The sequence below is a fragment of the Liolophura sinensis genome, chromosome 6 (assembly GCF_032854445.1).
Source record: "Liolophura sinensis isolate JHLJ2023 chromosome 6, CUHK_Ljap_v2, whole genome shotgun sequence".
Lineage (NCBI taxonomy): Eukaryota > Metazoa > Mollusca > Polyplacophora > Chitonida > Chitonidae > Liolophura > Liolophura sinensis.
In genome coordinates, this window is record NC_088300.1 from 71,599,560 (window position 1) to 71,622,529 (window position 22,970).

The 22,970-nt window shown below is 39.6% G+C and overlaps 2 protein-coding genes across 2 annotated transcripts; both read left to right on the forward strand.

Moving 5' to 3' along the window:
* Positions 1–697: 697 nt before the first annotated feature.
* On the forward strand, positions 698–14,957 carry LOC135467524 (arylsulfatase B-like). Its single transcript, XM_064745296.1, has 14 exons — positions 698–815; positions 6,992–7,103; positions 8,360–8,411; positions 9,277–9,380; positions 10,887–10,993; positions 11,418–11,506; positions 11,869–11,970; positions 12,311–12,374; positions 12,820–12,917; positions 13,115–13,254; positions 13,408–13,466; positions 13,798–13,909; positions 14,140–14,267; positions 14,564–14,957. Exons 1-14 carry the CDS (start codon positions 698–700, stop codon positions 14,734–14,736), a joined length of 1,458 nt encoding a protein of 485 aa, XP_064601366.1. The 3' UTR covers positions 14,737–14,957.
* Positions 14,958–19,019: 4,062 nt separating this feature from the next.
* LOC135467525 (glycoprotein 3-alpha-L-fucosyltransferase A-like) lies at positions 19,020–20,733 on the forward strand. Its single transcript, XM_064745297.1, has 2 exons — positions 19,020–20,044; positions 20,391–20,733. The coding sequence occupies exons 1-2, from the start codon at positions 19,020–19,022 to the stop codon at positions 20,731–20,733; spliced, it is 1,368 nt and encodes a 455-aa protein (XP_064601367.1).
* Positions 20,734–22,970: the final 2,237 nt, after the last annotated feature.

Below are 22,970 nucleotides of genomic sequence, written 5' to 3' on the forward strand. Positions count from 1 at the left end.
AGAAGCCATGCCTAGCCCTGAGACAGCCCTTACGTGTGACAGAACTACTCGATACATGAGTCTTTCAAACGATGTAATTACCCACAGTACAGACATGGTAGACTTGTTATATTCGATGGCCCCCAAAAGACATATACTGCATGGACTTGTTTGATATTGCTAACATAGCCCAACCTCTTCTTAAATTCACGTTTGCGACATCGGGATCTGAAACAGCTTTCTTCGGTACAGAAGGATTCATAGGTCAAAGCTTCGATAATGATGGAATACTACAATTCCTTCATTGACCCACGATCGCACCACGGTTTACCTGCGAAAATCTGGCAGTGTCGGGTCTGAACTTCATGTACCCAGTATAAATGGGTGCTTCTGGATATCGCCCTTTTTTCAAATTTACATGCATAGAGTGAGTGTACCAGAGAGTTGCACACTGTATACATAGCGTGCACATATATGGACAGTGTCTACCCCAGTTGAACTTTGGTTGGGGTAGTAAGTTTTCTCTACATTACCTGTGCCTGGTATATATGCCAATATCGATAGCAATGGGTACAGTGAGTTATTTATCAATTTCTAAAGCTCAAGCTACAGGCTTGTGTGCAGTGAGGTGTGCCCTTCAGCCTTTTTGTGTGCTCTTCTGGCCCAGATCTCGTGGCCAAATCTTCACGATATTCTGGTCAGGGTGACAGAAAACAACATGGAGAGAAGTAAAGCCGTCCATACTGCCGTCTCTCTACTGCTGCTGATATTCTCAGTGTCGGGATGTCATGGCGCTACCCGTCCGCACGTCATCTTTATTGTGGCAGATGATTTAGGTAAGGTAATGTTTTATCTTATAAACTATGAGAGAGGTGTCAAAGTACTTGACCGATTACTTGAACGAATATTGGGGCAAAGGCTTAACCCGTGTGTTTTTAGAGCGGTAAAGCGGAAGTCACAAATCGCGTCCCTACGTCTGATTTCTCGGTTCCTGTCATTTATCTATTTGTAGACAGCGGTCAGTTTAAAAATATGCCAACTAACTTTGTATTTGTCTGAAACATTGATAAGGTACCGCAGTGCTACTCCGCCACTCTGGAAAGTCCGCCAACCAGGAGAGTCATACTCATACAGAGGGTTAGGTCTACTCTGCTAGTCGCAATATCTGAAAAATAACGCTGGTGCAGTGTCAGTTACCGTTGTCAATCTCACTGTACTGCAATACGCTTTTATCTCATAGACGATGACAAACGACAAAAACTACAAACTCAATTACTGACTACACATATTTATTTCTGTGACACTTGTATATGTAATCAAATATGGCGGTATTTGGTCACGGCTGGCTTTAACTTTAAGGTAATTTGTTGAAACAGAAAATGAAGGACCCTCAAAACCTCCATCTAATAACACAAATTCATAGTTCAAAGCAACATTTGAATCAATGATTCACATCACACACAATGTCAGGTATAAACAGTTTTGTCCTGGGAGGTGCAGGGGTCAAATATGAAATTACTGTACATGTAATCTAGCTGTCTTGCTTGTAAATGAGCATTTGCTACTCCTAACGCCATTTATGCCTTCAACACGGCACGTTTAGGGGATGGGGTGCATGGAATAAGCCCAGTTATGTTGTCACTGACTCAAGCCCACCTTATAAGCATTCAAAAGTATACTGTTTAGAGAAATGAACTCAATCCTTTCAGTGTCTTCATAATAAATAAGAGATCCACCATTATTCAACGCTAGGGTACAAGCTCAAGAGCTTAATCGTTTTCAGACTTTGATCATTACCCAAGTTTTATCAGAATGACGCCACTTTAATCGTGGCAAAATGTGTGGTCATACCAGTTGTACACGAGAAAACTTTGTAGCAAAGAAATCAATGAAGAATGTACCGGTAAGGAGAAAACGTAATTTCTGACAGATGTTTTAAAACGATAAGGTTTAAACCATTGTGAATCAGTATGGATGTGGAAACAGACCTAATCATTGGAGACGTGTCAGCCCGCTCTAATTATGCCCCCAAAGAGTAATGCCGCTCAACGTAGGCAGTAGGAACATGTCTATTTTAGAATGCATCGACTAGCTTGCTTAATTACATCCTGTGAATGCTAAATTTAAGGCAGCACAAATTCTCAAGAAATCTGATTTGTACCTCGTTTTGTTAATCTTCAATGCCTTGTTCAACACTGCAACAAACACCACTATGGCAAGACAGAGGCCCAGGAAATTCTGACCTTTGTACCAGTATGACTGCTATTTGTTATATCAAGGGTAGATTACCACCTCACCCCCAATTCCCCACTTGGTTTTGTATGACCAGTGTTACTCCTTTTCCTGTTTGATCAGTTTTTTTTAGTGGCGAATGGTTAGAACTAAGATTTGATTCTTAGAATCCACCTGTATGTCATCTTTACTAATTACTAATTATATGCGTTACCATATTTCCACAGCGTTAAACCCCAAGCACTCACTCACCCTTTTCACAGCGTGAATTCACCTACATATGCTAATGAGAAGGCTGCTGAAAATACTAAAAGCTTGCTCATAATTATTAGGGCATACACTTGGCAATATCGCTATAATTTTCCCCAAAGTGCCTCGTGTTATGAGTTACCTATTGTCTTGGGTTTGGTGGGTAAGCTTTAGGGCTTGCCTTAGTTTACTAACCAGAGAGTCAGATGTGTAATCAGTTTGACTATCCAGCTTGCATTATATGAAATGGCTGGTAAATAGGACGTGGCTATTCAATATGTCAAACCACTGTTTGATAAATGGGTATCATAGAAAACAATAAACTGACACTCGGGTGGCCAGGGTTTGTCAGAGCTAAACTATGAGTATTCTAAGGTAAAATTAAGCCTGCTGTATCAGTAGTTTGTGAGTTGTTGGAGAGTGCTGCATGATGAAGCCGATCTGCCTCAGACTGGAGAGACATGGCATGAAACTCCACTGGTACTTGCTGTGGTGTCTAGTTCCGCTAATGAGTACGTTCGAAAGTTCCCGTTGTTTAAGACAAACAACATTAATATAACCAGTATTATTTATGGTTCTAGACGTCACAGTGTGCATCACACAGGCTAGATCATATGGCCTTATTAAATCCGTTTGCACTTGGATGTTTGCTTTTTTAATACGGCCACTAGTGGTTGATTATCAGTGTGTTGTGTTACTTCTTTATTAGCCAACTTCTAGCCCGATATCATCACAAATTAACACTACTGTTACATGTTCGAGGAATGTGATATCCTTCACCACTTTAAGACCACACTATTTCTTAGGCCAGAGACAAAACACCCACTCATCCTGCAAAATTGCCCTACATTCTAAATGTAGGGAACCTGTATATAAATCAAGCACAGAACAGGAAACCCAGTCATTACACTGACATGCGCACTACCTTTAAACTACCTTTAAAGAACTTAAGCCACATTGCCATATCATGGCGTAATTCAGAGCCATTGCGGTTGGGGTTGTCTTGCTTGGCATATCGCATCATAGAATCTCAGAGCAAACGCCCTACCTGGTTGAATGACCATACAGAAAAAAACTTAACCTTTCTGTTAATGATTGAGGTTCTCTTTAGGAAACTGTTTTGTGACCAAATCGCCAGACTTCTCATGAGGAGTTCGAACAACCATGTCAACTTCAAGGCCAAGAAATGTAAGTGATGTTGTTTGAGAGACTGACTTGTCAACCACCAAGGTGACTCCCAGCTTCTCACACAAACTTTGAAAGTAGTGCATGTGACGGTTCCTTTTTCTTCGGCAAAATTAAAATCATCCTACAAGTTATGATTCATTGTGTAAGCATTAGCCTTATGTACAATAAACCAGTGTATAAAAGTAGAAAACGTCTCCAAAATATACCCCAGGAAATATCGCATCCAACAGGAAGACATTTATCTAAAAAGTACTGATCTAGAACCTTCATTCCCAGTAAAATGAAGCCACCAGCAGCCATTGATCGTAACGTGGATCTGATATCCATTTTAATACTTATATCCTAACCAAGAAGTCATCTCTAAGACTTACTCAAACGAGGTGTAATTGAACTATTCACCTCTTCTGCTGGAAAGGATGGATGCGTTATATGACGCCATGCACGGTCAGAATTTGCCACGAGTCTTATTGGAGAAAGCATCAAATATGATATATGTTACTCTGTAAAGGGACCACAACCATACCCTAATTTAATATCCTTATCAACTTTTTCCAGACAGAGTCTGGTGTTCCAAAGCAGAAATGAGATTTTTACTGTCCCTAGGAAGACGTGTGCTTGTGTATTCTGAAGTGAAACCAAACTGAAAACCATCATAAATTAAGTGTGTAAGCTGCCTCTCGATTTTCATAGTGCTCTAAGTTTTTATTTAATACCCCCTTGTCGACTGGTACACGGCCTAAATCATTCATGTGGGTGGACGTTTCGGGCTTTAACATTGATCTGAAAGATTCTGTTTCCACTGAAATCATGTCTTTAGAGTTTGTGGGAAGACATTTTGGGACTTATCTCGGCCAAGAAAGGGCTGGGCATGCTGGGGCGATGCCTGTTACATGGCTCACACTGACATTGGATGGGAACCTCCACAACATGTATTCACTGTTGAAGAACCCAGCTACAAGAGCCACAATTCAGGATCAATTTCCCCTCATGACCTAGAAGGATTACAACCCTTTCTTAACCGGTATTGTGAATCATATTCCTTCCATCCAGAAGCCAATCTCTTTACTGCCAAGCCAATGATGTGCATGTATTTTAGCAATGCACATTAACGGATGTGCTTCATTGTGCCAAATGTGCATTAGTCCACTTTTCCATTGAATCAGTGTCCATAGGTTTAGATACGTTAGAAACTATTTCAACCACAACATTTATAGCCAAATCCCTGATAAAATTTTGATCCAAACATGGCGGAATTATTCATGCATTCAGGACGATAGGGTGCACGATGTATCCTACTCTCATACCCCCACCCACCCCATTAGATGGTGCCCTTGGTTTTTGTCTTTGCTTGGGCATCTGCAAATCAATCTCGCCAGAAATCTCCAGGAAAATGAAAATAGACACTTGATTGTTACGAACGATTGATCAATCCAGCTGACGGTTCTTACTCCTATATCATATAGGTTGTTGTTTTTGCTACACAATTAGTATGCTAGTACACGTGTTTTCAGACAGTGAGTATTTTATGTTTAGTAGTGCTCAAATCATGATATGTTTCATTGTAGTGTAAAATATATGTACACCACTAAAACCAGAAAATATCTAACCACGAGACTGCTTTTAGACTAGTACAACAAGATTTATAATTTGCAAATAATTAAATTTTTTCAGTGTAAATGTCTTTTCATACGGACCCCTGATGATCTGTAAAGGGAGAGGGGCAACTCTGACAACAATATAAGGAGTTATTTCCCTTGGATAAAACGCTATTCTGTTCATGTAACTCAAATTACTGATTCCTATTCCCCATTTTCTAACCTCATTTTACCACAGTAAACGAGCAGGAAATGGATTCTAAATCTACTCCTCTGACTCATTCAATCATTTATAGCTAAATTATTGGGGGTTTTCTGGGGTCAATAGGCCCCCAAACATCACTTAACACGGCAAAAGATATACCGATTAAATACCTGTTAAATTGCTTTACTCGTTATAGTTTATTTCTGCCACCATATAACCAAGTTCAATCAACTCGGCCCACGAACGTCTCTCATTGGGGCAAAACCATTACGTTTTAAGTGAATTACTGATTATATTCCCTTTCGGCTACCAAATAACATAATTATTCTTCTTTGCAAAACAGTCCTAAGAAACTAGATTATTAGGAGTCTTTATGGGTCGATGGACAAATTAGCCTACTGACCCCTAAAAATAACCCCTATTTTTTCAGATCGGGTCAACTATTAGGGGCCTTCAGAGGTCAATAGACCCCAAAACATCACCCATTGCGAAAAATATACTGATCGCACTTTACATATCCACTAGCACACACATCCAATTGTTCTCTTTATATGGAGGTCCTCGGGAGGTTACATTAGACAGAGGAGCATGCCCAGGGTAAACGTTATCGTGGGTCATCCTAACACTCAAGAGACCGCTTCAGTAGCCTAATGGTTAGAGCGTCCGCCTCGAAGTCGGGATCAACCCGAGCCGGATGATACCAAAGACTTTTAAAAAGGCACTCTTTGCTGTCTCCTTTGGTGCTCAACACTCAGAGGTTAGAGCAAGGAAACATGACTGGTTGGCCCGGTGTCAACACAATGCTACCGGGTGGGTTATCTGATGCCTTCGACATGACACTTCAGTGGTGGCAGCACTTTGACGGCATGGACTCGCCCTGTCACAAGAAAACACAACACACCTAATGATTCCCTGTCGCAGTTATATGACTGAGAAATACATGAGGGATGTTTATCAGGTTATATAGGATCGCTTTGTAAAAACTTTGTATATTGTTAATTTCGCTATAGGTACCATTTAATGTGTGACGACAGCTAACTCGTATCATATTACTAATTTCGCAACATTATTTACAAATAAAGGTGGGAGGGGTATAAAATGGATTTATTTATTTATTTGATTGGTGTTTTACGCCGTACTCAAGAATATTTCACTTATACGACGGCGGGGGTATAAAATGGAGTATCACAGCGAAAATAACCTGTATAATTTGAAGTTGCGATTAATTTCCTTCGTCGGCGTGGTGTTCAATTAACACGAATGAAATAAATTAAAAAAAACCTTTTCGGTGGGTGATCGTAGACACAGATAAATTTCAAGGGGATATAAATAGACCCTAAGTAAAAAAAATCATTTACTGTAAGCAATTTATGGCACTTGTGTATTGATAGCATCGCCTGTGGCTCTATTCACTAGAGCGAAATGTTCTAATATCAAAAACTATAGGCCTACACATTTGATTTAATCTTTATGTTTCCTATATCTATGTTGACATATCACAAGTTTTAAAATACGGTTTTGTTTTATCATCACATTTTTCAAGGCTGGAATGATGTCAGCTGGCACAACCCGCAGATAATCTCGCCAAATCTCGATCGTCTTGCCCGAAACGGCGTGATTCTTAACTCTTCCTACGTTCAACCAAATTGTTCACCGTAAGTAAAATCATGCACTGTGCATAAAATAAAAGACTGTAAATAGTTCTCCGTTTGCTCCACTGATATGTTGAGTAGGGGAGACTGGGGTTAGTTGAGGCAAGGAGTAAGACGAGCCATTCCCTATAAAAAGTATCAGAATATAATAAAAAACAAAGACACCATGTATCGGGCCAGGCGTCACAAAGATGTGCTAACCTTTTCAGCTATTTACATAGCAGCATCAGTTAACATCAAGAAAAATGATAATGATAACAAAATCAATTTTTTGTGATAAAAAGTGAATACCGTTTTGTAAACAAACAAATAAGAGTTATGTTGGAACTAATTTCACAGGTAAGATCTTATACTTGAAGCATTGAGTTTGTGATGTAAAATCAGTTTTGGCATTACTAGTTTTGTACCTGCCAAGAAAAAAGTAGTTGTGTGCCAAGCTGGGGATTATTAGCCATTCATGATGGGATAAGATGAGTCAGTGATCTACTTACCCCATGCTATTGTTGAAGTATTTTTATGTTTATATCTCAGTTATTTGTGGAACATGTTCATACAGCTTTATTTTTATTTTCTGCAGCCAAACATTTTCACCCTTTGTAAGTCATACTGGCGTAAAATATCCTGACTGGGTATTCCTTGAGTTTAGAGTAAATATATATGATTTCAGACTCACCCTGGTTAGTATTTAGGCGTAAGACAAACAAAGAGAAAAATCGCTTATGAATGTGCATTCCTCCTGAAGTACATGGCCGAGTGGACATGGGTTTACTTGTTAACAGGAAAGATGAAACCTGGTTAATGGATGATAACATTGTTATCTATGAGTCCACCCCACTTGGACTGGGGGTTCTGCTCGAAAATATTTTGACAAGATTATAAACTTTGTTTTACAATGCCAGCCCAGTTAGAAATTGAAGGGACCAAACAGAAATTCTTGCAGTGTAGCCAATGTAACGTTCAAATTAAAATGTATCATGTAGTGTCCTACAGCATGCACTGATAAATGCCACTTACATCAGCATAGTTTGTATTTGATAAAACGAAATATTGTGTATTTTTCTGATAACATTTTGTAAAAAGTGGTTCATGTCTCCCCTATGTCCCATTCGTGTACATCTATACCCATTAAATCAGTCTAGGTTCCAGTCATAGCACAATACGACTCCCACACGATCTCGTCAGTATTTCTACAGCCAAATCCTTATTCATGAAACAAATATTTTTGTCTAAGTATTTACTCATGTCACGTTCGTTTACAGGTCCCGGAGCTGTTTCATGTCCGGCAAATATCCTTATCATACAGGTTTTCAGGTAAGTATGTTCCCATGGATGAGGATGTTCATACAGACTCCCATACAATCAGACCTAGCGCCTAAATAGCCGCTGCTAATACTGACTTGTTGTTAACACGATCTGATGCCAAACCTTAAAGAAAGATGCCCAACTGACGCCTCCTTGGATGGAGAGATCAAACTGCTGTACATATGAGAGCCATCGTTATAATGCATAAACGAATGAATGAGGCGAATTCACTTGTCAAAATAAGGGAGCAAGAATTCCACTGGACGAAAATGGACACGTTCAGAGTGTATAGGTATTTCTTTAAATCTGCTAAGCGGCATTCCAGTAAAGAGTTACACAAGATCTGAGTCAGTGAGTTTGGTTATATATACCGAAATTTGTCAAATTCATTTCATTTATCTATTTGATTGGTGTTTTACGCCGGACTCAAGAATATTTCACTTATACGACGGCGGCCAGTATTATGGTGGGGAAAACCACGACCATCCGCAGGTTACTGCCAGACCTTGCCACGTGTGGCCGGAGAGCAAACACATTTTATACATATGATGTAATGTTAATTATTTAATTCTTTTCTATTTTACAAGAAATATGACATTCTTGCGAGAAACTATGTACTCGAATGACGCTGGGCTCGAATTATGTTGGGCTTCGAATAAGTATCAACTCCAAGTTAACTAAGGTTTACGCCATCACGTTATGGCAAACGGGTCACTGTACCATGTAAACCATATGTTGGTGTACATATTATAAAGTTAAAATATTTCTCTCTGAACACAGTGTTTGTTGAAAATTTATAAATGAATTTGATGTTTAAACAAGAATGCTTTGCCAAGGCCACTAAGAAAACAAACATGTCCCTTGTATTTTTCAGAACGGCATAATCCCACATCTTTCACCTCGAGGCATGCCTCTCTCTGTAACAACGTTACCTCAGAAACTGAAGGAAGTCGGCTACAGCACCCATATGGTGGGAAAGTATGTGCTCACTTTGTGAAGGCTTGCCAAAACGTGTAGATGTAACATCATATTAATTGCTGAGCATTACAAATGTTCATCGAGCACTCGTCCTACAAAATGCCATTTAGTCTGTGAAAACCACAGAAAAGTAAAAATCATAGAAATTCATGCTGTATGCTCGTGGTATGTAGACCACAGTCAGAGTCAAAACTGGATACCATGAACCGATATACAGGTACTGCACTTTGCATGTCAGGGTCAGAGTAGAAACTGAATACCACCCATAGATACTGCACTTTGCATGTCAGGGTCAGAGTAGAAACTGAGTACCACCCACAGATGCTTCACTTTGTATGTGTGAGCTTCCAGAATAAAGCAAGTGAATAATTATATCAGAATATAACTATGGCTACAGAACGTATATTCCCTGCCTTTTAAGGTAGCCTGCACGTCATATTTGCAAACTGGTAGCACTGATGACAATTCATGCTTCCAGTGCACAGACTTTCTGTGTATCACGTTTCCCCGCTGTGTATCATGTTTCCCTGCCGTATCTCACGTTTCCCCACTGTGTATCACATTTCCCTTCTGTATTTCACCTTTTCCAGTTGTGTCTTATGTTTCCAAGTGACCTCAGGTGACCTGCCATGTATCACGTTTCTTTGCTGTCTTGGGGCCTCCGTGGCTCAGTCGGTTAGCGCGCTAGCGCAGCGTAATGACCCAGGAGCCTCTCACCAATGCGGTCGCTGTGAGTTCAAGTCCAGCTCATGCTGGCTTCCTCTCCGGCCGAAAGTGGGAAGGTCTGCCGCAACCTGCGGATGGTCGTGGGTTTCCCCCGGGCTGTGCCCGGTGTCCACCCACCATAATGCTGGCCGCCGTCGTATAAGTGAAATATTCTTGAGTACGGCGTAAAAACACCAATCAAAAAAAAAAAAATCTTTGCTGTCTCACGATTCCTGCTGTTTGTTATCTTTCCTTGGTGTGTCTCACGTTTTCCTGCTGTGTCCGATGTTTCCTTACTGTGTCTCACGTTGCCTGCCCTGTCTCACGTTCCCTGCCCTGTCTTACGTTCCCCTGATGTGTCTCATGTTCTCCTGATTTGACTCACGTTTCTCTGATGTTTCTCATGTTCTCCTGATTTGACTCACGTTTCCCCGCTGTGTCTCACGTTTCCCCTCTGTGTTTCACTTTTCCCAGCTGTGTTTTTAATGTTTCCCTGTTGTGTCTTATGTTTATTTTACCTCAGATTTAACTGTTATCTATCACGTTTCCCTGTTATATTTCACGTTGTCACACACGCACATAATACAACTCCAGTTTCATAATCCCTCCTTGGGTAGGAAGAATTTTCTGCCCAACTATCAAGGTACTGAGAACAAAGGAATCATGGGAATGCATGAATGTATTTACATGTTGACATAGGAACCTGCATGTTACGAGTACAGACACGATATGACCGGAATAATGTTGACAGCGACAGTAAATCACAATCCGCAAATTTCACAACGTTTACTTTCCCTGTAGATGGCATCTGGGATTTTGTAACTGGAAGTACGTACCGACGTTCCGAGGGTTCGATTCTTTTCTCGGTTACTATGGGGGCGCGGAGGACTACTACACTCACACCAGCGGTAGGTTTGAAAGGCATGATTTTGTCTGCAGATCATACGTGTACGTTGATAACTGCATGATTCATAGTATAAAGGTCTGTCACTTGGTATCATTCAAATAAAATTGGATGCTGGAATCCAGTTATTCCTGGATCGGGCTGACACAAAGTGAGACATATTTTTCGTGCGCTAGTATTTCGCACTTGTTCTGCTTGGTTTCTTCCTTGTAAACTGGAAAAAAATGAGTGAAACAGTGACATAATTCATATCGTGAAACACCATACTGATAAATGAGTTAATGGCTGAGTGTTTGTCAGGTACTTTACACAGTGCTGTTTGACCTCCTCTCATAACCCTAGTGGGTGCCAATTATGGGGGAAATATTCTTTTAGCTGAGTATAAAGCAATAATGTGGTAAATTTATTATTTTTTTTTTTTGTAACAGGCCCTGGCTATGACTTTCGCCTTAATGACAAATTCTACACATTCCTTAATGACAAAGTTTACACATTTCCCAGGGGATCATACTCCACGGTAAGGGCGACCTGATTATTATATTTAATTTACAAACGTTTGCAATAAGTATGTAAGTATGCAACTTAGTGCGCTGTAAAGTTTCCCATATTAATTTCTTTTCGCATTTTGCTATCTATTCGTCAATTTTTGTTACTTTGTAAGATTAAATTATAAATATAGCATCTCTTGTCGCTTTGCTGAAATATATTTGTTTTAAACCTCCTTGATCATTTCAAAACATTCTCGTGTTTAAAACTCAAGTGTGATATATATATTTGTAATGAACATCTTGTCGTTTGAAGAAGCATGTCTGAAAGGACTGAAGAAGAAAGGACTGGTTTTGTCTCTCCATTTTCCAAATTCATTTTTGTCTTGTGTAGAATGTTTTTGGACAAAGAGCAGTGGATATAATTAACAACCACAACCCGGCCACGCCATTGTTTCTCTACCTGCCCTTCCAAGCCGTCCACGCACCATTGCAGGTAAATACATCTGGTTCAACTGAGTCCTTTGTCATCTCAGAATAACACCGTCATCATATGTCCTAAATAATTCTAAAATCCAGAAACAAATGCAATGGTTTAAACAAACCAACTGTCTGAATTTTTTTGGCATGCAACTAAGTTTTCTAAGTCAAAGAACTGTTTGTCATAAGGGGAAGTAAATCATGTCTTGGAAGAAGTTCATAAATAGCCTTCTGCTGCAATCCAAATAAGAACTGATTTTAAGCCATACACCATGCAGTCATAAGTAATACATTCGCCCAATCAGACGTATGTGGATTATTTACTGAGGACGATTTTCTGCATACTGTTCCTATAGGTGCCCAAGAAATACGAAAATATGTACGCACATATCCACAATTACAAGAGACGAGTATTCAGTGGTAAGACAAAAATGCCTTCACTTATAGATGCCTTTGATAAAAGTCATGTAACATAATACAGTTTTCGGAAATAATTTAATTAAATTTGCTCAGCCCATTTTGCCATAGGTCTGGTGAATATTTTACTCACGTATCAGACAGTGTTAAGGTTTGAAAACGTGATCCAGCATACAGAGGAGACTATCACTCTTCAGCAGATACCTGACCAACGACTAAACGTAAGGTTGTCAATACTGGAAAAGCAGTTTATTATTAATTATACATGGAATGAGGTATGGGTGTATTGCCACACTGATCTGTGATAACTGCCACTATAATTCTTTCTGTTCTGTAATAAGCGTGTTGAACAGATGTACAGGAAATTTGCTACTTTTCGTTGTGTATGCTATGTTTATATCTGGATGAAAATAAAATTTTGTATACTTCCGGTCCTGTGTTTTTTCAGGAATGGTTACTGCCATGGATGAGGCTGTGGGAAACATCACCAGAGCTCTTGAGTCGACGGGCTTGATGGAAAATAGCGTTATCATTTTCACAACTGATGTAAGTGGACAATATGGCATAATTTTATGGAAGAAACAAAAAAGTGTGATTGTGTCCAGGCTCAATTCTGTATGTAACAGAAACGATTACTACATTACTACATATTGAATTGATCAATATTGAGAGACTTGAACCTTTGTGAGAATGAGAACATATTCTTAACTATATCCATGGCGATTTTTATGCTGTATTTTAAGAACGGCGGCCCGATTGTTGGAGGAGCAAACAACTTTCCGCTGAGAGGTGAAAAGAAGACTTTATGGGAAGGTGGCACTAAGGGGTCAGCTTTTGTCTACAGCAAGAATTTCATGAAAAAAACCCATTATACAAACACAGAGTAAGTTCGCGCGGTTAGCTTAAAAGCCTCTAAAAGGCATGTGCATTTTGAACCAAAGGTTTCGCATATTCGAATGGGATGTTTTACTTGTTTTTTGATGTTTTACTTGTTTCTTGATGTGTGTTTTATAGGTTTCTTTTTTGTTTGTTGTAGAATGATTCATGCTGTCGACTGGTTTCCTACAATTTTACATCTTGCTGGTGGAACACCGGGTAAGTGACCTGCACACCTTGAACAGCTTAACAAGCTGTTTTGTTCGGTTTTCCAGAGTGATGTCCATACGCTCTGTTACGTTTCAAAGGAGACAAGGACCACTCAATCTACTTTAGTATTGTCGTTTAAATAGCTCAAAAATCCCCTTTAATATGTGTAATTTTACAGCATATATATATATATATATATATATATATATATATATATATATATATATATATATATATATATATACAAAATCTCATGTCATTCCGTACCGTAAACTATTAGATGATTCCTATAAGGGTACAGGAACTTAAATTACTGTTGAAATCCACTTGACCTTCATAGACCCAACCATAGACGGAGTGAACCAATGGGCTACTGTGAGTGAAGGGGCACCGTCGGCTCGGAATGAGTTTGTGTACAACATCAACGACATTGAACACAACGCCGCTATAAGGTATTCTGCTTTTTAGCTTGTTTGACTGCATGGTGTGATCTAGCTATAGCATAAATCCAGACAGGCATGGCGACAGAAAGGTTTATAATAACCACTTATGGACCGATAAAGGTGCACTCGGAAGACACTGATCTAATGTTTGGCGAATTTGAAGAAATCGCTTTGTTTGAAATCCCTTGCATGCAGGGCATGACTGGGTATTGCGGTGATTTGTTATACATTTGTTGCAGGGTTGGTAAATACAAACTCATCAAAGGGTCGGCAGGTAGGTATAACGGATGGTACCGTCCCCCTACAAAACATAGCGATCTGAAGATGGACACATTCCAGTATAATTACAGATTGTACGACATTGAAGGTAAAAGACTCTTTTGTTTGTTCTATAAACTTTCAGTCACGTGAACACTTTATCTGACGTGAACCTTTGCGAAGAAAAATGTCCGCTTGCATTGTCAAAAAAAACTTTTCATTTTGATGGATATGTGATTTTCTAACGAAAATAAAAATTGTGCTGGAAACGTTATGTATCGGTGAATGACATAAACATTTGGACTGTTAAAATATTAACGCTTAACTGATTGCATCATAAAATAAACTTGGCAAATAATGTGACTGAACCATCTGCTTATTAATAATTTTTTCCTTCCCTTTTAGCTGATCCCACGGAACATTTTGACCTAGCCAGCCAACTTCCGCAAGTAGTCTCCATGATGCGGGACAGGTTGGAGAATTACCGGAAGAGCATGGTTCCTGCAGGCGATCTACCAGATGATCCGGCAGGTAACCCGAAAAACTTTGGCGGGGTCTGGAGTCCAGGATGGTGCTGACGACTAACATCAATTAAGTTTGTACCGTTGTAAAATAGTCGTTAAACCCTTGGGCTATACTACTATAAGACATTGTGTAATCGCACGTCACTGCACGCCTGATTAATTTGTTGGTTGTATTGTAAATGTTTTGTCGTTGTTATATATTCTTTAGTGCTTTTGCTGGAAGCTGTCTTCCTTTCATGCAGAGTCTTGAGTGCTTCATTTATTATTTAAACGGCTGGGGGAGGGGTGGGTGGGTTGGGTTGAAATTACAGCAGTTAGTTCAGTTGAAGTGATGAAACGATTTATCCTTCAAAGCATGGAAAATGTTCTTTTCTTCCACAAATTTGTTGTCACCAAAACCATGATCATTTTCAAGTTAAGTCTTACACAGCATCATTATAAGCATTAAGTGTACCTGTATGACAAATGCATATATCCAGTTCCATGACATCAATAAGGGGAAGGGTCTTCGTTTGTTTCGAGTCTTAATTTAACCAGATTTAGGAACAAAATGTGAAACGGAATGCATTTTGCTTCCTCAGAAATCGTTTAACAATTCTCACTATGTTCAGACCAGTACGGTGCATACTGGATAAGGCTTAAGGCTTAAGTTTGTAACGAGATTGACCTCAGCGAAAAACCTCAACAATAACAAGAAAACAATTGGTCAAACATTATATCTTATATACAAATGTATCTATCTAAGTGTACATTAATTACATATAGTCATAATGTCGTGTTAAGTCAAACTGCACTTTTTGATGTAACTTATATTTACGACATATTTCCTGAATTCCATCGGTTTGTTATTCGTATATTCCAACAGATTTTTTGTATATATTATACTCGTTTGTACATGAAATTTTGAATCTTTATTTTTATGGACAATATCCTCACATTTGAAACAAATAAACACCAATTTACAATTACTGTATTTTGGATTTGATCGAAGAGGTTTTATTGAAGTACCTTGACCCACCAGTTTTTTGCACAAATAAGTTTTGCCCTGTGTTCAAATCGTCACATAACACATGTGTGATCTAACAAATGCTACAAGACGGGATATGTACACGCCATATGCAGGATTATTGGGCATATTGTTACCAATATGAGTTACTGAGTGATGTACCGAGCTGCACTTTAATGTTTTCCTTCGTAGGCCTATGCAATTATGCGTGTGACACAAGCGTCAGAATAGCTCTGCGGAGGTTGTCTAATTAAACTTTGTCATTGGATCAGTAATCACGGGCTGCATTTTTTCAAAATGCCTTTTATAATAACAAAAAGAAAACCCTAACTGCATGTAGTATATACGTTCCAAACAGTTATGCGTGGCTGGATTTCATAAGGCCTGTTTTCAAGTTATGTTTTTTTCTACGTATTTCGCCCCCAAGCACACACATGTGACAGTGTAACACAGATAGCTGCGGATGAATTCTGTTAGATGGTAGGACCTCTAACTGAACTGGCTATGTACCCATTTCGCTTATGCGGTGTTAAGACAGGGCGTTCATGAACCTTAACTGCATTAAAGGACGTCGAGACATGGTACACCAATAAAGCAGCCATATGGATGTCGCCTACAGAAAACAGGACATGGTGAACCCTGGTGGAACGTACTGAGGACGGATGTGGTTTCAGAATACACTGTAACAGGTAGACATGGCGGTTGATGTTTTTTAGGGCTTTATTTCTGATATTGTCCTGGGGCTGGTTTCATGAAGCTTACTTAGTGTTAAGTTGCCCTTAGCTAAGTGCTCTTTATATCTCAACAACATACGTTGGCATGGTAGTTAAGCGTTTACTTAGCTAAATGCCGTACGTGAGAAGGTCTGCCAGCAACGTGCGGATGGTTGTGGGTATATAGACTAAATTACAAATAGTATAGGCATATTTAATTTGCCCATGAAAATTAGTAGTGTATTACTTACGTAAACAATGATATATATCGATAGAATTACACTGTAGGCCAACCCGGAATTCAATAATATTTTGGGGATTGGCTGTAATATTTTTTAGGTTTGTTGGGGAAAAAAACTGCTGTGCAAACTGTGTGAATCCGCGTACTGTCAAACCTTATCATTTAATTTAAGGAATAAAATAATGCGATCTAACGATTTAGTTTCATTTGAATCTGTGAGAAATGTTGGTCGACTGTCTTAATTCATCCTGGACTATCCATAGAATTTGCACTGATGCTCCTGTTTATGAATACGGTCGTACAAATGGAAAAAGTGGACTTATACAATATAGATAATGTTGAAAATTGCAGATTACTACGGGGTAGAAAAAATAGCGATTTATGGCGGATAAATAATCTTATTTAGACTTAATTCTCTTACTATTGTCAATTGTATGCCGCGTAAAATTTTAAAAAATCTTGGAAAATGTACTTTTAACAGTAAATCAACTATTTTTTATGTGGTGATGAAAACTCCAAGCTGCACGGTACCACAGAACTTTGAGGCTCTTCCGTTTTACCATTTACATTCTGATTTGCATGTATTTGTGTATTTAAACCAGAATATTTTGCCAGAAAGATGGTTCATGGCAGTTGTAAGTTTTTTATAAACATGACCTCCTGTGCCATGACCAGATCGTGAATAATGGAATCTTAATCTGAATCTGAAATCTGGAACTGTCCCATGAGCCGCACCCACACTCTCTCCCACCCACCCCCGGCTACAGGCCTGTAATGTGACGAGGGATTAATACAATAAAACAAAAATTCCGGTGATGTGAACTCGTCTCTTAAAAGCTACGGTACCTCTTTATTTTAAGCGGTTGCGTTTTTAAAAAGTTAAAGTGCATGGCAACGGGTATTTAACGTAGGGATATGAGAGAGTTATCCCATGGACGGTATACACATGTCTGGCAGTGTGTGCAGCTCCTTTACAGCGAACCGTCCATGCGTATAAAGGGGGTTAAGTTTACAATAGTCCAACTTTAATCACTGGTGTTTGTGACCTATATAAACTCTTCAGATTATATCCACATCTGTTGTAAAAAATGAAAATAAAAAACAAAGGATGGTGATCTGTGTAGCCTATTTAGCGAACAACCATCTTTCAGTCGACCAGTGATAGTCAATTTGATCAAGCGTGTCTTCTAGCGTGTTACTCGGACTGGCCACATGTATTCTCCTTGTAGAGGACCGGAAGTGTTGCGGGCTCTACACCCTACATTAAGAAAGTACAGAATGTTCTTTCTTTGACATCTTTCCTAAGACAAGACATTTTCCCAAACTTGTTGGTTGGTCTTGAAAGATGCCTTATCTGTGTAAAAAAAGTCCACCGTGTGTGTTTATGTGTTTTCATGTAAATTACGTGCACATTGAAACGGTCTCTTTGCAGTAGAGTTGCACAACTTTCTAATGATGAATGTTGACGATGACAGCAAACGTTAACCTGCGGTGCAAAACCAAACCTTGGGAAAGTATTTCATTCACATTATTTTTGCAAGGAATTTACAGGCTTTAGATTATTAATTTATTTGACTGTGTTTTACACCGTACTCATGAATATTTCATTTATACTACAGCGACCAGCATTATGGTGAGAGGGAACCGGTTTCAGGGTCTATTTTTAATATAATATAGACCAAATGACATGTAATTAAGAGCCTGTGCAAACCAAACTGTAAGTAGCTCAGAGAGATTATTCCGTCATGAGAGATACATTATTTCGCATAATGCACACACAACTGCCAGTAAGAACGACCGATAGAAAACTCCACGCTGTATGTGTTTAGATATACGTATTTAAATTGCGGCAAGGAACGAATTAAGAATGTTTTATATGTAACTTGAATTCCTGGAAGTTCCCAGATATGCCTGTGCATTAACATGCTTGTGCGATATGAACAGTTCTAGCGTGAAGATCTCAGCTTAAATGCGACCTGCACCTATAACAAGTGTCATAAATATAGTTAAAAGTTTAATTTATTTAATATCTGTTGAAGTGACAGGAAAAGAATCTATTCCAGTAATAGCTCAAGTAAAACTTACTTACTTTTTGTGTTGTCCTTATGCAATAATCCTATGATCTTCAAGGGGACTTTTTTGCACTGTTCAGCAATCAAATATACTATTTTACCTATCAATGGACTATTTAGAAACGTTGCTAGCCCGTGAATATCCTGTAAAAATATCAAGAGCAATGGAAAAGATTTTTATAGCCATCCAAACACATTTTTTGCTTTGCGACATTAGCATTCCCTATTGTCCTTTCCACAGAGGCCTTGCAATCCAAAAGAAGCTGAACGTTGATATTGGGGGATACCGCATGTAGCTAACAGAAATGAGGATAGTTGCTTATCGCAGGATCGCACTCTGTGGGATGTTGTGCTATTGGGTGGTAATCTTCTGGGTAGCCATCTCCATGGGTCGAAACTGGCCAATCAAAGAGACAGTCCCACTTTTGCACCGTCAGTCACAAGCCAAACAATTGGTTGATCGTCGTGATCCACCTGACTCACATCAGATGACCATCGTGCGCTCAGAAATGCTGAATGAAAAAACATATGTTAGGCCCGAGCACAATCCGAACGTAACGCAAAGAACCAAGGAAGCCAAACCTGAACATGTGCGTTCCGCAACTCCCAGAGTCTGGCCAAATCCTAAATTTCCGGATGACGACAGAATTTTGGCACAGATGAAATATGTTCCCGAAAGTCTGCAAGCTGTTAATGCTAGTCAAGTGCCTCGAGATAAAAGGATACTAATTCATCGTGCGTACGGTCCATTGGCTATGACGTTCCAAACTCGAACATTTGCGGATCTTCACTGTCCAGTTAGTAGATGCATTATTGTGAAAGATCCGGACCGGTTCGACACAGCAGATGTGGTGATCTTTGAGCAGAATGCTATCGCTCCAGAACAAATCAAACCAGCTCACCAAATATGGCTGATGTACCTACTAGAGCCGCCACCTTTTACGGGAATAAAGTCATTTAAAAACTTGATAAATTGGACAGCGACTTACAGATCGGATTCCACCATTGTGACGCCTTATGAAAAATTTGTCCCATTCGCTACACCCGTGAAAAAAATCCAAAAAAAAAATTATGCAGCAGGGAAAACTAAAAAGGTAGCTTGGTTTGTCTCGAATTGTTTCTCCGAAAACAACAGGTTTGGTGTGGCAACAGAACTAGCCAAGTATATCACAGTGGATATCTTTGGTGACTGCGGTAGTAAGTCCTGTCCACGATCGAAAGAAGCCGATTGTTTTCAAATGCTTTCTAGAGATTACAAATTTTACCTTGCATTTGAAAATTCGAACTGTGTTCACTACGTGACTGAAAAGCTGTTCAGGAATGGATTACAGTAAGTATCTTTATGTTTTTGCTCCTTTATAAGCTGTTTGTAAACCTGTGTCCTTTGAGGTTATAATTACATGTTAATCACGAAGTCGAGGCACATTTAGTCAACGGAAGACATATTGTACAGCTAATTGTCAAGCAAGAGACGAAATGTGAGTGACTCAATTCACATATCCCTTCGAATGGTTTATCTGTCATCTACAGTCTTAACGTAATAACTTAAAATAATGAGTAGAACGGAGTTTAATGTAGCCGGGTGTGTCAAGACAAAAATTATTGAATACGTAAAACTAGTTCTCCGGTATACAAAGAAAATACACTCATCTTTTTTTGGTCTTGGTTTTGTACAGAAATGACGTAATCCCAGTTGTAATGGGAGCCCGGTCAGAAGACTATAAGCGAGTATCACCACCTCATTCCTATATTCATGTGGAAGACTTTGAGACTTTGAAGGATCTGGCGAAATACCTTCACTTGTTAGATCTCAACGATGACTTGTATAACGCGTACTTCCGGTGGCAGGGCACCGGAGAGTTTGTGAACACACAGTTTTGGTGCCGTCTGTGTGCGCTTGCGCACGACTCCGATCACCCGCCATCTCACTATGAAGACATTCAGGAATGGTGGGGAGGAAAAGGTTCGTGTATAGGGATGCAAATGTGGAGGGATGTCTACAAAGTAAAACGTCAGTAACGACAACAAGCTAAACTGATGACCTAATTTATTATATATATATGTATAGTAAGCGTTTAGCAGGTAAAGTGTCAGCTACCTGGCCTACATGCCTACATGTATACCAGTATATAAAAGTGTCAGCTACCTGGCCTACATGCCCACATGTATACCAGTATATAAAAGCGCCAGCTACCTGGCCTACATGCCCACATGTACACCAGTATATAAAAGTGCCAGCTACCTGGCCTACATGTCCACATGTATACCAGTATATAAAAGTGCCAGCTACCTGGCCTACATGCCGACATGTATACCAGTATATAAAAGTGTCAGCTACCTGGCCTACATGCCGACATGTATACCAGTATATAAAAGTGTCAGCTACCTGGCCTACATGCCTACATGTATACCAGTATATAAAAGCGCCAGCTACCTGGCCTACATGCCCACATGTACACCAGTATATAAAAGTGCCAGCTACCTGGCCTACATGTCCACATGTATACCAGTATATAAAAGTGCCAGCTACCTGGCCTACATGCCCACATGTATACCAGTATATAAAAGTGTCAGCTACCTGGCCTACATGCCTACATGTATACCAGTATATAAAAGTGTCAGCTACCTGGCCTACATGCCCACATGTATACCAGTATATAAAAGTGTCAGCTACCTGGCCTACATGCCCACATGTATACCAGTATATAAAAGTGTCAGCTACCTAGCCTACATGCCCACATGTACACCAGTATATAAAAGTGTCAGCTACCTGGCCTACATGCCCACATGTATACCAGTATATAAAAGTGTCAGCTACCTGGCCTACATGCCCACATGTATACCAGTATATAAAAGTGCCAGCTACCTGGCCTACATGCCGACATGTATACCAGTATAAAAAAGTGTCAGCTACCTGGCCTACATGCCCACATGTATACCAGTATATAAAAGTGTCAGCTACCTGGCCTACATGCCCACATGTATACCAGTATATAAAAGTGTCAGCTACCTGGCCTACATGCCCACATGTATACCAGTATATAAAAGTGCCAGCTACCTGGCCTACATGCCGACATGTATACCAGTATATAAAAGTGTCAGCTACCTGGCCTACATGCCCACATGTATACCAGTATATAAAAGTGTCAGCTACCTGGCCTACATGCCCACATGTATACCAGTATATAAAAGTGTCAGCTACCTTGCCTACATGCCCACATGTATACCAGTATATAAAAGTGTCAGCTACCTGGCCTACATGCCCACATGTATACCAGTATATAAAAGTGTCAGCTACCTGGCCTACATGCCTACATGTATACTAGTATATCAAAGAGCATAGTGATAATTAGAATAGTGATTCTTCTCAATCGTAAGATTTAAACACAACTTAGATGCTCTACAATGCTTATACAATTTTATATAAATTGGTATTGGTTCGTTAAAACAATTTGTTCCATATTCAGTCACCAACGTATATATTTACTAATTTAAGACTGTAATGCTCACCGCTTTAAATAACGGTAAGAAACAGTTAATTTCTTATAATGGAAATCTGCGTCTCTCTGTGTAGATATTCAATACATTGATAACATGTATAATTAGGTAAGATTTGTTGTCCTTTCCATGAAGCATCTTCACAGTACATGATTATTGTGCATACATATATCCGTGGTAACAGACTGAGTAGATATAGCAGGAAGTTTTCAATGCTGAAGGGGCCTCCGTAGCTGAGTTGGTCAGAGCGCTAGCGCAGAGTAATGACCCAGGAGCCTCTCCCCAATGCGGTCGATGTGAGTTCAAGTCAAGCTCATGCGGGCTTCCTCTCCGGCCATAAGTGGGAAGGTCTGCCACTATAAGTGAAATACTCTTGAATACGGCGTAAAACACCAATCAAATAAATAAAATAAATCAATGCTGAGGGCTACACTACAGCAGGGCGCTGTGTGATGTGCAATTATCGGCGACTACACATTATGGTGTGACTGCGGTGATAACCTGCCTGATGGAACATTATGGTTTGACCATCTTGGCTGTCCGAATTCAGTAATGTGATTGTGATGGTAATTCAAGATCTGGTGATCTAACAATTATCATGTGACTGTGCTGATAAAGACTGTGGTGATAACATAATCAAGACTTCAGAACGGACATTCGCAAATACAAGCCGTCCACCAAAATGGGCGTTCCAGGTCAATGGTCGTCAGGCCAACTCCCAAAACAACGTTTAACACAAAGCACCAAACAAATAAGTA

Coding starts and splice junctions, on each gene's coding strand:
- LOC135467524 (XM_064745296.1), top strand. CDS start 698: ATGGAGAGAAGTAAAGCCGTCCATACTGCCGTCTCTCTACTGCTGCTG. Junction 11,507..11,868: donor CCAGGGGATCATACTCCACG/GTAAGGGCGACC, acceptor TGTCTTGTGTAG/AATGTTTTTGGACAAAGAGC. Junction 12,918..13,114: donor TTATCATTTTCACAACTGAT/GTAAGTGGACAA, acceptor CTGTATTTTAAG/AACGGCGGCCCGATTGTTGG.
- LOC135467525 (XM_064745297.1), top strand. CDS start 19,020: ATGAGGATAGTTGCTTATCGCAGGATCGCACTCTGTGGGATGTTGTGC. Junction 20,045..20,390: donor CTGTTCAGGAATGGATTACA/GTAAGTATCTTT, acceptor GGTTTTGTACAG/AAATGACGTAATCCCAGTTG.